The sequence below is a fragment of the Nuphar pumila genome, chromosome 12 (genome assembly GCF_984573655.1).
Source record: "Nuphar pumila chromosome 12, dmNupPumi1.hap1.1, whole genome shotgun sequence".
In the NCBI taxonomy this organism is placed as follows: Eukaryota; Viridiplantae; Streptophyta; class Magnoliopsida; order Nymphaeales; family Nymphaeaceae; genus Nuphar; species Nuphar pumila.
The window spans coordinates 4,242,140-4,257,270 of record NC_143260.1 but is presented as its reverse complement, the minus strand read 5'-3'; the positions used below and the strand labels follow the sequence as shown (position 1 = coordinate 4,257,270).

Sequence of the window (15,131 nt, the reverse complement as noted above, 5' to 3'; positions counted from 1 at the left end):
CTCAATGTCAATGTAGTATATATGTATATATATATATTTTATACAGAACCAAAAAACGTAATTGTATGATTTAGGTACACACTACACTACCCATATGTATTGAGTTGTGCATCCCCTTACCTCGTGAAGCTGCGAATCCATCGGAAAAATGTTCGCCTTTCTCGCGGACATCCGGTAGCCTTGCACCAACTCCTCGCCGGGTTCAATGGTGAAAGACAATGAAGGTGGGGGAGTCGTCCAACTGGTTGGAGGCTTGAGAAGGACAAGGTAAACACTTGAGAGAGAGAAGGGGAGTTTCACAAGGCTGGGCTGGAAGAGGCCGAGAACCAAAAAAAAAAAAAATTGAGAGAGAAAGAGGGACGGGTTCCAATGAACATCATTTTTTTTCTTTAAACCCTTTTCTCATTGAATTCCCACAGTTTCCTTATTAATGTTTTGTAACTCCCAGCCCATTATGGGATATAATTACACCTTTTTAAAAAAAATTGTGGGATGGGCCTTTAGATTTCCAAACGGTTGGCCCTTTTTTTTTCCAACCTTGGTTACCCCCACTCAATCCCTCTATTAAAAAAAATACTTCCTTTCTTGTTTTAATGCTTCACTTAAATCCACATTTTTTTTTGTTTGCTTGGGGCTTCCCAATTGGGAAAACGCCCAGCCTTCCTTTTTCCCTTGGGCGTGTCACCCCTTCCCCATTTAAACACCCCTTTTTTTTATTATTAGAATAAAAAAAATATTGTTAGTCTATTTTTTTTGCAAATACACTTTATTATAAGTGCCTTGGGGATCTGAACTGGGGTCTCCATCCTAAGGCCCCACCAATGCACCAAGTTGGTTTTCGTTGCAATACCCCCCACCCCGCCCCACTGCCATCCCTAATCCAGACTTTGATTGACGATCTTCATCAATCTCCAAAATAGATTGATGAGCATGTAATAAGCTAGCTCACTTATTGTCACTTGATGTGGGGCCCCGCCCACACCCAAGGACAGATTTTGGCATAATAAATAAAATAGTCAGATTTATTTAGATTTTTATTTCAGCCAAAAAAATGGCTTAGGTCACAAAAGAGAGAGAACTTGCACATTTTCAAATGAAATATGTTCAAATATATAAATTCAATTTCATGTACTCTGGAGAAATGAGTAACATCATCACACAAAAAAGTGACAAAAGAAGCACAATCAAATTCAATGTCATGTACACTCGAGGGATGACAATCCCACACATGGGTCACAAGTGGGCGACCTTCTTTTCAAGGATGGGGTGCAAAGGACTAAAAAACAGTGTCCACATAACAACCAATATACCCCACACAGGAATCATACGGCAACCCTCCTCCTCTCTGCTAGCAGCTTGGTTGTAGGAGGAAGGAGTGCAACAGAGCAAAGTTGGTGGCTCGAGTACTTCTTGTAAACAACCTTGAGCTTGCTGTCTGCAGCAGTTGCATGGAAGTGCACCATGTGGCTCGCACACTCTCTGGTAAAAGGGCACGCACCCATTGACCAAGTCATAAGACGTTAAAAAAATCAATATTGTAGAAGAAAAAAGCAAGAAACAAAAGGAAACCCACAAAAACACGTATGCTTCTTCTATCTACATTCACGCAAATATGATTTTCACATGAAATGAACAAATATGTGAGAAAATATATAAAGAGATGTGTGGACTGGACAAATGCATATAGACAAATAGGTACAAATATGCAAGGCTGCTAGGCTACATTAATGTGACTTCATTCTTCAAGTACTCCGTTCTGGAAAACTAGCAGTCCAGAATCCCTAAAAGCGAACCTCTGAGTCAGGGACCACCCCCCCTCCATGGCATTGGTGTGAGACTTGGCCCACCTGCACATCTGTGTCATCAATGAATGCACAGTACTGGCCAAGAGTCTTGGTCATGTGTGAACATTACTCGTGCCTCTTTAAATGAATTGAGATCTCAGATTTGAGCATTGAATTTGCATGGGGCCCACATCAAGAACAGAGCTGGATCTCAAATCCCTCTTCCCTTTTTCAAAAAAATGAGATTGATTGATATTCATATTTCACTTATTCACTGAAGGAATCTGAATTCAGTTCAATGAAGCATGTCTCTGTAATTTTGGTGACCACATTCTAGCCTAGTCACCCAATGTCCTGGATTTGTGTGTACGTATCCATGTAGCCAAAGAAATAAACGTATAGGTGGTGTACCTGCTCTTTATTGCGGTGACCACATTTTTACCTATGAGGTAGATCTAGCCTAGTCAATCTAATCCTCAGAGATCTCAAATCCTGGTTTGAGACGGTAATCAAACACACCTTTATTGTGGTGACCACATTCTAGCCTAGTCACCCAATGTCCTGCTGGATTTGTGTACATGTGTCATGTAGCCAAAGAAATAAACGTATAGGTGGTGTACCTGCTCTTTATTGCGGTGACCACATTTTTACCTATGAGGTAGCCTAGTCAATCTAATCTTCAGATATCTCAAATCCTGGTTTGAGACGGTAATCAAACACACCTTTATTGTGGTGACCACATTCTAGACTAGTCACCCAATGTCCTGCTGGATTTGTGTGTCCATGTAGCCAAAGAAATAAAAGTATAGGTGGTGTACCTTTAGGGACGGGCATATATCCATGTGTGAGTGAGTGTGTGCATGTGCATGTGCATGTGCATGTGCGTGTGAACAAAGCATAAAAATATAAGTCGACACAAAGCATAGGATGTGGGCAAAGCCGGAGCCAGTGGATCACATACTTTACTTGCTGTTCCGAGTAGCAGGTATGCTTCTTTAGAGCATCTGTCCAAGAAGGACTAATGTTCATCGTGCATCTAGCAGCGTACACAGCAGAAGCAGCTAGCATGGATGGGCAGTACGTTACCATGGAGTACTGAATCAAGCTCAGCTCAGCAAAAAAGAACACCAGATTCTCCATCTGTGTATCATTCATCAACCAACAAATTAGAGACAAGGACAAGAACATGTAAGTAACAAGCAAAGAAGGAAAATAAATGAACAGAAGATTTAATGTAGTAATCCTAGCCTGTTTATCCGAAGCAGAGGCCTTCAAGAACCGGAGCAAGAACACATATGATGTAGGAACTGTTAGGCTCCACTCTAAGTAATTCAAGATAGTCTTTTCCATCACCAAGATCTGTTCTCTTGTATATGCTCTATCGGATATGCACACAAAATCATTGACCTGCAATCGAAGAAGGCAATGTCTGTGGTGTTCAGTTGTTTGATAGATGAGCCACTAGGGAAAGTGCTTCAGTGCCCAAAAAGCCACACAGAACCCACAAAGGAAAATACTTTCGGAGCCAAAATTTAGTGGATTAAAACATTTACCCATGTCAGAATCCTTTACATAAGAAATTGAACAAAACCCACTTTGCAAAAGATCAAATAATTTGGTAGCTCAGTAGTAAATGAAAAATGGAAAGAAAATATTGCTGGAAGTGAGTAATGGAAACTACCGTTAATAGCATACGAGTATTAATTAAAAAGAAGAAGAAAAGTCATCACCTCAGGAGCCCAAATCTCTTCATATTTACAGGCTATAAGCATAGCCGTCACTCCAACTAGCTGAAGATCTCTTCGGTGAACAACTCTCATCGAAAGGTATCGATCTACAATGTGCATTGTCAGGTAGAGTGTTTCAGGCATTAGCTCAAATCTCAAGTGCACTTCAATAAGCCAATCTGCGAGGATAGCTCTCATCTTTGCATTTATTTCAGTTTGCGAATCCATATAGTCATGAACTTGAGTTGAAGTCTGTCAGAATACAACATTCACTCAGCTGATACAAACAATCACATTAAATTGAACCAACCAGGAATAGTAGCAACCAACCTCCGCTAGGCGATAAAATTTGTATATATCTTCAACATACTCTACAACAGCCAACTGATCATCGGCATCCACAGAATCGATGTCATGATCATTTTTCTTTGGTTTTTCATTCACCCCACAAGCGTACTGTTTCAAATAAAGTATGGTAACAATGTAAGAAGATATTGAATCATAGTGTACATTTTCAGTTCAAAAACAAAGATCAATGTGGAAAATTCACCTTGCTTCTGTCAGTGAGGATGGAAGTAAGAGTGGGAACTCTCTTCCTTGACGAACCCTGTCTTGAAGAAGCATTCTTGTTTGTTGATTTCTCTTTGCATTGCTCATTAGTATCTGGGCTGATTTCAATTACTGTTTCCACTTTCACTTTTGCAGTAACCTTCTTGTGAACCACCGCCTTTGCTCCTCTATCAGCTACTGGTGCTGCAGCAGGCAAGTTTTTCTGCCAAGAACCAACAAATATTTTATCATTCTTGTGCAAGTATCAGATATATGAATTCTTCCAAGGAAAAAGATTCCCCTTATACCTTGATTGCTGCTGCAGCCTGTGCATTTGCAAGAAGTTGGGCACCAAAGCTCCTAACAAAAAAGATCAAAAAGAATCACAAAACATCCACTGATTGCAATCTAACAAGAAGGGAAGAAGAGAGATACACAGAACTTCTGATGAGATGCAGAACAGACCTTGTGATAGGGCGTGAGATCTGTGGCTGAGGTTTTCTGTTAGAAAGAAAAGGAAAGACCAGTTGGCATTAAAATTCCTATTATGAAAAGGAGATTGCAAAATTTTCAAGTAGGATATTGTATACCCTTCGACGCAACGAGCATCAACTCTGTTCCCAATGTCCAATAGAGCACGGCGATTGTTTCCATCTGCAATGGTTGCCTTCTTACCAGCAACTACTGGGTCACCTGCAAGCATTCCCACCAGAAAACCAATCCCAATAAGAAAATGGTTTAAAATTCAATAAAGTAATTAAAACTCCAGGAGAAACATGTTGACAAAGATAGGGAAAGAACAAAGATATCTAAAGAAAGATTGCAGAGGACAACAATTATGAGATGGTAAAGAAATCAAATGAGAAACGATGATGGGAAGGACAACAGTGACCGCAAAGAATACAAAAAGAGGTTGGGAAATCGGAAACAATAAGAACCAAATCCTAGGAAGAGAATAAACGTAAACAAGAGTTGCACAAGAAACACCGTGATGACACTCCACTAAAGTATGATCTTCTCACAGTGAAGGATTTCAAAGAAACCATGAAATTCCAGCATAAGCCCAAAATCTTCATTGAAAATTTCAAGTTGCCCTATATGGGATGAATCTAAGAACTAATCATAGAAAAGGAACACAGAGGCTGAACATCCGTAAACACCCATTGGAGATAAAACAAACAGTTAACAACCATTAAAAGAACCACCAAAAAGAAGATGGTGATATCGGAATCACACCAACAATATCCATCAAAGTAAAACATCACAGCCATTAAAAGAAAAACGTTGATGAAAGAAAAATATCTGGTTCAGAACTCGACATCACCAAAAGAAGATGGTGATGGCAGATCAAACCAACAAGACAGAAGAAATGAGAACAAAAAAAGAAGACACCAAAAGAAGACCGAGAGAAGCCACCAACAAGACACAAGGCCCAAACCTCTCGGTTGTGCAACTGAAGCGTTTGGAGCCATAGCGTATTGCCCGAATACCGCGGCTCCGATGGTAGAAAAAACCGAAGAAAATAAGCAATGGAGACGGCCCTGTGTCTCCTGATCAGAACTGAATCCCGCCGTTGTAAAGATCCAACCAGTCGGCAAGAGGGGGGAAGAAGACGACCCTTCCCCTTCTTTCTTCTTTTTCTTGTTCTCCTTCGTCTTCTCTTTTTCTCTTTCCTGTTCCTGTTTTTTGATCTCTCCTGTTCTTCTCTGTGGCTTCAATATAATGGAAGGAACAAGGGAACCCTTTATAGGAAGTTTGAAATTAGGGACGCGTCCAACGGTCGATTTTTTTCCTCCTTTTGGGTCCCCAACGGTCCAAATTCATTCTACTTTGTTCATCATAGCCGTTGGGGATTCCTCTTTTGAACGGTAAATAGGGTGTTCGCTCACTTAAAATGACCAAAATACCTTCGATTGGAGGTTGTTTACAAAAGTGCACTGAATCTTGTTGCTTCTCGTTTAGTGGTTTGAAGTTTTGTCTGTTGTAGAATAAAATGATCAAAATGCTCCCAGGAAGATCTGAAAAGACCAGGAGATGATGGGCCCTATGAACTTTTGTCTTGAACGGTAAAGCCAACACTGGCGGCGTTGCCATGAGTACAAAATTTCAGAAAAATCTAGTGATATACAATTAAGGGGAAGTTTGTTTCACCCCCAAAACTTAGGAAAAAGGCCCATCTTCATATGAAAAAAGGGTCTCTTTCCCATGGGAGCTAAAATGAATGCCCCTTGAGGAAATAGCCGGTAGGGCCCATCTTTTGCATATTAAAGCCCGGTTCATATGAAAATGGTGTCTCACTCACATGGGGAAGCACTTTCCTGCAAGAGAATGTGTTTGGCACAAAATGCACTCATGTGTCCCCTGTGTAACAAACGTGCCATAAAGTGAAAATTACAAAAAGAACGACAATTTTAACTAACATTGGACGGATCTGCAAAACATTGTCCGTCATGCCCATAATAACGTAAACTTTTTGTTCCACCCCCTGTTACGAAGAGAACAAGGATGGGGAACAAATTAAAAAAGAAACGGGCAGAAAGGGGGCCGACTCTCTCTCTCTCTCTCTCTCTCTCTCTCTCTCTCTCTCTCTCTCTCTCTCTCTCTCTTCTTTATTCTTCTTCTTGATTAGGGTATTTTTTTCTTTGACTTTCGTTGATTAGGTTAGATCTTCTAAATAATTAGGGTTTTTTCTTTGATTTTGATTGATTAAGGAGTTTTTCTTTGATTTTTATTGATTAGGGCTTTTTTCATTGATTAGGTTTTTTTTTATTTTTGTTGGTCCGGTTAGATCTTCTAAATAATTAAGTTTTTTTTTGTTTTCATTGATTACGGGTTTTTTATTGATTAGGGCTTTTTTCTTTAATTTTCATTGATTTGGGCTTTTTTTTCTTTGATCTTTGTTGATTAGGTTAGATCTTTTCTTATTTTCTTTAAGTTGGTTTTGAATCATTTTTTTTTAATTAGGGCTTCTTATGCATAATTTGATTAGGGTTGTTTTTGTTTGATCTTCTTTCATTAGGGTTTGAATTGGGGTTTTTTATATTTAATTTTATAATTTATTTATGGTTTATTTTTCTTGTAGTTAAGGATTTTTTGGTTTATTTATGATTTATTTTTTTGCATTTTAGGGTTTTTCAATTTATTTATGATTTTTGTATTTATATATAAAAAATATGAATTCATATTTTTTCTTAAATTACCCAAAGTTTAAACATTTTTTCATACTTGGATCCAGCTTGAGATCTATATTTAAAGCTACAATCCATAAATGTTTGATAAACTTTCATAATTAGATCTAATATAACATTGATTAAAGCATATATAAAAAAACATCAATTTATATATTTTTTAATTACCTATATTTTAAACAATTTTATGTTTTTAGATCTAATTTGATATCTATATCTGAAGTTAAAATTTATAATAAACTTGTTAAAACACTCGTATAGTTGAGGGGATCGGGTAACACTCGTATAGTTGAGGGGATTGGGTCATACGATCCAAAACGAAGTAATCTGACCCATTATCCATGATTGTCCAAGTTGTCTGCACATCGTCATCAAACTACGGACATTTAAAACACAACATCTGGGTATGGTCCAAACAAACATTGAACTTGGTACAGTTGTTACGGAACGAACATAACTAGTGTTTTGTTCTGTCTTTTTTGTTCATTTCGTCCAATCCTGGACAAGCCATCAAGCATAGCCTAAGGTGGCCTTTGTTTCATGTTCTTCCTTACCCAAGAGGCTCCTTTTCATAGAAAATATGGTCTCTTTACTGCAAAGAGTGAAACAAACATGTCTATGAGAACTATATGGTGGGACCCACATAATAAATATGAAAAGACATATTTTCTAGGTTCATACCTCCCTCTTTGGGGAACTCCAAAGTGGCCCTTTCAAAGGAAAGAGGCTTCGGCTGAGTAGGAGTGTAACAAAAGCCTTCAAGACTTGAGTTGGATCAACCAATTAGGCAATTGGCTAGGAAATCAGCAGTGTGGTCTCTAATGTATTTGTCTAGTTCATGTAGACATTGCCTTTTATAAGTCCAAATTTATCTAAGACTCTCAAGTCACAACCAACCTTAGTGGGTTAGGGCCAAGACATCACCTGGCAGTCTTTCAGGCAGCTTGCAAACCTGGTTTGGTCTGAGTGCTAGATGTAAAGACAGACCCCATATGGGATTTGGGATTGTCTTGGCCTTGGTTATAGCTTAGCCAACAAATGGGGCATCAAGTGAACCGGTCACTAGATGCAGTTTCAATATAACTCAGGAACTCCCCTTGTCAATACTAAAAGACTAAAACCGCAAGGCATGCTAAAAACCAATGGACCTTTTTTTGCTCAAAATCTTTCTTCCAAACAAATTTTTTTACACAGATTGAGACCCGATCGAGTAGTCCAAGAAATTCTCCCTCATATGCTTACAATGTCTCTACACATGGTATGGATGAAGGGAATGGGTACCCAACATCATGTCACCCATGACATAAATTCACGCACCTTTGAAATTCATGTTCATGGTGTTAAATTTGCTCTTAAAGATATTTTACATGTCCCACACATCACTCAAAATCTTATTTCAGTAAACAAGTTTTCTCGTGACAATAATGATGCATTTGAATTTTATCCTAAACATTGATGTGCAAAGGATCAGGTGTCCAGGAAAGAACTTATTCGAGGGATGACCAGTAATGGGCTATATATCAAGTGAAGATGACAGGAACCTCAAATAGGCAAAGGTGTGCTATAAATAAAGAAAATTTTTTAGGAGAAAGATCTATGATTGATAAATAGCACCAGAGACACGGCCACCCTGCATTCTGGGTTGTTCATCAAATAGTTCAGCATTTTGGACATCCTTCTTATTTCAGTTTTAGTTCTCATATATGTGATGCTTGACAAAAAGTTAAAAATCATGCATTATCGTTTGCTTTTTCATTGCATAAAGTTATTGAACCTTTAGAATTGATTTATTCTGATGTGTGGGGACTTGTCCCATCGTTAGTATGTATTATTATTGGTATTATGTTCATTTTGTTTATGCCTTTTCATGGTTTACATGGATATATATGTTCACTCACAAATATATGATGTCATGGGGTTTTTTCAAACATTTAAGGCAAATGCTGAGATGTTTTTAGCAAGAAAATAAAGTTTTTGCAAACAGATGGATGAGGGGAATATCAAACCCTTGACCCTTTTTTGAAAGCTTGTAGAATTGGATATATAGTGTTTTGTCCTCATTGATCCAGGTCTTTGTTTGACGAGTTGGGCTGAAATTTCAAAGAAATATTGGACATATGCTTTTAACAGTGCAGTTTATCTAATAAATAGAGGTTCATCCTCTATTATTGGAAAAAAAATCTCCCTTTGAAATCTTGTTAGAGAAACCAAATTACAATTTTCTAAAGGTTTTGGGATGTTCTTGTTACCTGTGTCAGGATAAGTTGGACTATAAATCAGAACATGTGTTTCTTGGTTATAGCAATATTCATCGTGGAATCGGTGCTTAAATCTTAAAACCCAAAAAATTATTGTATCACATGTGGTTTTTGATGAGTCTCTTGTCCCTTTCAAGTTCAAAACTAATCCTAAAACCTTGGCCAAGTTTGTTCCCATTCCTATCATACATCCGAGTTCAACTACCTATGAGCCTCCTGCTCCACCACAGTCTGAACCTCCAATCGTACCTAACTCCCCAGCATCCTCTTTGTTGTAGTCGCATGCAGCTGCAGCTCCTCACGGTATTTCTTCACCATTACTAGCATCACCGAACTCCCCAATGTCTTTTATGTTGCCATCACTTGCAGCTCCTCAAAGCAGTTCTTCACCATTACCTACGATTTCCCTTCAATTGCCTCAACCTCCACCACCACCTCCACCAGATTCTCTTTGTTTTCATCTTATGATTACTCGGTCACAGGACAAGACTCGAATTCCTAAAATCTTTTTTGCTATGCTTTATCCACTACCGGTTGCTCTTCTCACCCAATTTACTCAAGATCATGAGCCCAAAACGTTTCATCAAGCTAATCTACATTTACACTGGCGTGATGCTATGTCCAAAAGAATTTCAGGACTTATAAAATATCACACTTGGAATCTAGAACCTCCTCACTCCCATCAAAATGTTGTTGGGTACAAATGGGTGTTCAAAGTTAAACGGCGTGCTGATGGAACTCTTGAACAGTATAAGGCATGCCTTGTGGTGAAAGGATATGATCAAGGGGAAGGTGTTGACTACTTTGAAACCTTCAGTTGTAGTTAAACCGACTATTATTCACATTATTCTCACTATTGTTGTCACTTATCAATGGCCTGTTAAACAACTTAATGTGCAAAACACCTTGTTGCACGGAGATCTGCATGAAGTGGTTTATATAAAACAACCACAGGGGTTTGAAGACCCCAATCATCCCACTTATGTTTGTCATCTACATTAAGCTCTTTTTGGCCTCAAGCAGGCCCCCAAAGCATAGTTCAAATGTCTCAGCATTGTTTTACTTAACTTGGGATTTGTTGGTTCTCACACACCTCACTTTTTATTCTCAAGAAAGGGTCATTGCTTTTTTTCATTCTCATTTATGTAGATGACATCTTTGTTACTAGCAATTCTTCTTGATACCTTAATGAATTAGTTTATCATCTTAGTATTGTCTTTGCAGTGGAAGATGTTTGGACTTCAATTGGTCTGTATCTATCACAAAAGAAGTATGCTTTAGATTTCCTTTATCATGCATATATGGTTGGAGCTAAACCTGTGTGCACCTCTTTACCTTTACCTCTAGCTCCACCACTTTGTGCTAGCACTGGGACTCCTTATCATAATCCAACACAATACCGCAGCATAGTTGGAGATAAGTGAGACAACAAAAATAATAAGGCAAAGATTAACGTGGTTAAACCATGAAAGGTCTACATCCACGGGCAAAAACAAGGGAGAGTTCTACTCAACATAGGAATATAGCACGATGATCAACCAAAGCGGAGATCATATACATGCCATAGAAAGGAGAAGATAACTATCAACAGTTTTCATAGTTATCCAGATCGAGAGATGGCAACACAATCCAATAAACATGGAATAAAATGTTTATGAGCACCGATATTCAGGCTTGAATAAGAAAGACACCCAAGTTTCCTCAATCAAGAGGTTTCCTTTCAACACTCCCCCTCAAGTGGGGTATAAAGATCTAGACATCCCCACTTGGATAGAGATTATTGTAGTTGAGTTCTGGAGATACCCTTTGTGAACCCGTCAGCTATTTGATTATCGCTTTTGATGTAAGGAGTGCAAATTTCACCGGTTGTGACCTTCTCTCTAACATAATGAAGATCAATCTCTATATGTTTTGTCCTCTCGTGAAATACAGGATTGGCAGTGATATATATTGCAGCTTTATTATCATAATGAAGATTAATGGCATTTTGAGACTCAAAGCCCAACACACAAAGCACACTTCTAGTCCATATCAATTCACTGACTATAGCAGCCATGGCCTTATACTCAGCCTCAGCATTGGATTGGGCCATAACGCCCTGCTTCTTACTTTTTCAAGCCACAAGATTTCCTCCTACAAATATACAAAATCTTGATGTAGATCTTCTATCACTAATATCCCCAGCCCAATCAACATCACAATATCCTTCAATTTTGACATTTCCATGACTTTTAAACCACATTCCTTGACCAGGATGGCCCTTGATATATCTAAGAATTGGATTCACCATATTCAAATGGGATTCCCTGGGCTCATTCATGTATCTATTTACCAAACTAACAATGAAAGAAATATCAGGACAGGTAACAGTAAGATGTATAAGTTTTCCCACTAACCTTTGGAACCTGCCTTTATCAACCTCAGAATCCTCTTTTGAAGTATCAACTTTATAGTTAGCTTCAAGAGGAGTTTCAACTAGTTTAGAGGCCAATTTTCTTGTCTCCTTTAACAAATTGAGAGCATACTTCCTCTGACTCAAGTAAAGTCCTTTATTGGATTGAGCAATCTCTATACCTAAAAAATATTTCAGTCGGCCAAGATCTTTTATATCAAAGGTGACATGCAAATATTTCTCCAACCTTTCAATTTCATATAAATTATTACCCGTAATCACTAAGTCATCCACATAGACAAGTACAATGGTAATATCTTTGCCGACTTTCTTCACAAATAAAGTATTGTCTGATTTGCACCTTATGAAGTACCATTTTTCAACAGCTTGGCTTAGTTTGGCATACCAGGCTCTTGGAGATTGCTTAAATCAATAGATGGCCTTATTAAGTCTACAAACAAGCCCATTTCCTTCATCAGGGTGACCTGAAGGCAACTCCATGTACACCTTCTCATTCAATTCTCCTTGCAAGAATTCATTTTTTATGTCAAGCTGATGAAGTGACCACTTGAAGTTACATGCAATAGATAGAACAATCCTCAAGGTATTCATCTTTGCCACGGGGGCAAAGGTTTCATAATGATCTACTCTATGTGTCTGCGTAAATCCCCTTGCAACCAATCGAGCTTTGTATCTCTCGATATCACCATTACTTTTGTACTTTATTTTGTAGTGTCATTTACACCCTATAGCTCACTGCCCCTTAGGAAGCAATAAAACTTCCCATGTATGATTCCTTTTTAAGGCCTCCAGTTCCTCTCTCATGGCTTGCCTCCACTGAGTTAGCTCTTTGGCTTCTTTATATGAGGTTGGCTCCTGATGCTTACTAAGACTTTTAACAAAGAGAGCATACTTGGAAGAAACCTGGGAATAATTAACATACTTTTCTATGGGATAGGCTAAAGCATTATAAGTAATGTAGTCCTGTAGTCAAACAGGAGGATGTGATATTCATCCTAACCTTCTTACAGTGATCTCTTTGTTTTGAACCGGCTGAAGTACATCATCTTCTTGAGCTTCATTCCCAATCATTGAGTCATCATAGCCCTGGCTTTCTATTCTGACATTGGTCGACTGATTATCATGTATTTGAATTTGAAAAAATGCATCAAGAATATCAGCAGTTAATTGTGTATTTTCGCCCTGACCTGCACATCCCTGCATTTTATTGTAAATATAAGCCTTCTCATTAAAGTTAACATCACGAGAAACATAGAATTTATCAGTTTCCGGATGGTAGCAACGATATCCTTTGCTCTTAGTGTTGTACCCAAGAAACACACACTTGAGTGCTCTCGAGCTAAGTTTGTCACGCTTGGAGGGTGCAAGCCAAACATGTACAATACATCTGACTACACGCAGGTGCTCAAGGCTGAACTTTCGCCCATGAAGAACTTCCAATGGTGCCAGATTTTCCAATCTTTGAGTAGGCATTCGATTAATCAAGTGACATGTTGTAGCTATGGCCTCATTCCAAAAAACATTTGGAATGCTTGATTGGAACATCAATGCTCTAGCAACCTCAAGTAAGTGACAGTTTTTACGCTCAACTGACCCATTCTGCTGAGGTGTATTAACACACGAAGTTTGATGTATAATGCCATGCATTTCACATACTCGGTGCCATTATCAGATCTTAAAACTTGAATCTTAGAATTAAACTGAGTCTGAATCATGGAGTGAAACATTTTAAAATTGTCAAAGACTACATCTTTATGATTCAAAAAATAAACCCAAGTTGCCTTAGAATAATCATCCACAAACAATACATAGTAACGAAAACCAAACTTAGATTCAATGGGGGCCAGACCCCACACATTTGTGTGAACAAGGGCAAATGGCTTATTAGAGGCATGTTCAGACTCATCAAACTTAGATCTACTTAACCTAGCAAACTGACATATATTACACTCTTTATTATCAAAACGTAAATGCGGAAAAATCAGATTCAAAGTATGACTCCCCGAGTGGCCCAGCTGATAGTGCCATTGAGTACTCTTTTCTTCAGCAGCCAGCAACACCTTACTATTGATTGATTCTGTAAAGTCCATTGATCAAAGCCCCTTCACCAATCTTCTTCTTCGTGTTCAGATCCTGAAGAACAACATTAGTAGGAGAAAAAACCACTTGACAATTCAATTCCTTAGTAATTTTAGCAACTGAAAGAAGATTTGAACTCAAAGTAGGCAAATAGAGAGCATGATGCCGACGGCTAGGGTCAAGTAGGGCAACTTGACCAGAACCTTCTAAAGTAATATAAGACCCATTCGCAGCAGAGACAGGTCCCAAATTATTGTTGAGATGAAAATTATAGAGATAATCAGGCTGATTGACCATATGATCAGTTGCACCCGAATCTATCACCCAAGATAAAACATTTGAAACAGTTTTCATACCTGACCTTGTATGTTCTAAAATAGAAGTGGTGTGAGCAGCCATCCCTGTAGATTTTTGAAGACTCTGAAGGAGCAGTAATCTTTTCTAAGGTTGCAGCTGCATCTTGATGACCAATAAGATTAACCTGTGTTAGATGTTCATCACGTTTGGCATTGTTCATCACGTTGATGATTATCTCTATTTGGTTTACCATTCAACAACCAACAACAGTCACGCGTATGACCAGTTTTCTTGCAGTGAGTACATTTAAATAGCTGGGTAGAATCATTGGTATTTCGGCCCTGGTTGGACCGATCAGACCCATGATCTCTATTAGCGATAAATACAAATTTCTCAGTGGTTCCAGCAATATTTTTGTCACCAGAGAGTTCATTAGGATTCATAGCCTTTCTCCGACTCTCCTCACGCATAAGCGTAGTGCACACAGTGCCAAGTGAGGAAAGATCTGACGTCATGAGAATTTGACTTCTGGCTTGTTCATAATCCGCTCCCAAACCAGCCATGACTTGAAATATTCGTTCTTGTTCTCTTTGCCTTTTTATACGAATCAAATCAGTGGTGAGAGGACAATAGAAGTCCATATCGTCCCATTTTCCTTTAAGGATGCCAATATACTCACTCAAGGACATATTTCCTTTCTTGAGATCACGAATTTCATGTGAAAGTTGATATAAGCGAGCAATACTATACTTTTCACTGTAAAGTTCCCCAGCAGCATTCCATATCTCTTCAGCAATTTCTAGGAACATAAAGCCATATGAGATCTTTGTCTCCAT

At 38.5% G+C, this 15,131-nt stretch overlaps 1 protein-coding gene across 1 annotated transcript; it reads right to left on the bottom strand.

Annotated features, from left to right (window-relative positions):
• Positions 1-1,102: 1,102 nt before the first annotated feature.
• On the bottom strand, positions 1,103-15,131 carry LOC149819712 (cyclin-B1-1-like). The gene is made up of 10 exons (XM_089983471.1): positions 14,600-15,131; positions 4,651-4,753; positions 4,526-4,561; positions 4,369-4,420; positions 4,062-4,283; positions 3,842-3,967; positions 3,515-3,763; positions 3,033-3,191; positions 2,746-2,924; positions 1,103-1,479 (listed from the first exon to the last, which is right to left on the bottom strand). The coding sequence occupies exons 1-10, from the start codon at positions 15,129-15,131 to the stop codon at positions 1,323-1,325; spliced, it is 1,815 nt and encodes a 604-aa protein (XP_089839597.1). The 3' UTR covers positions 1,103-1,322.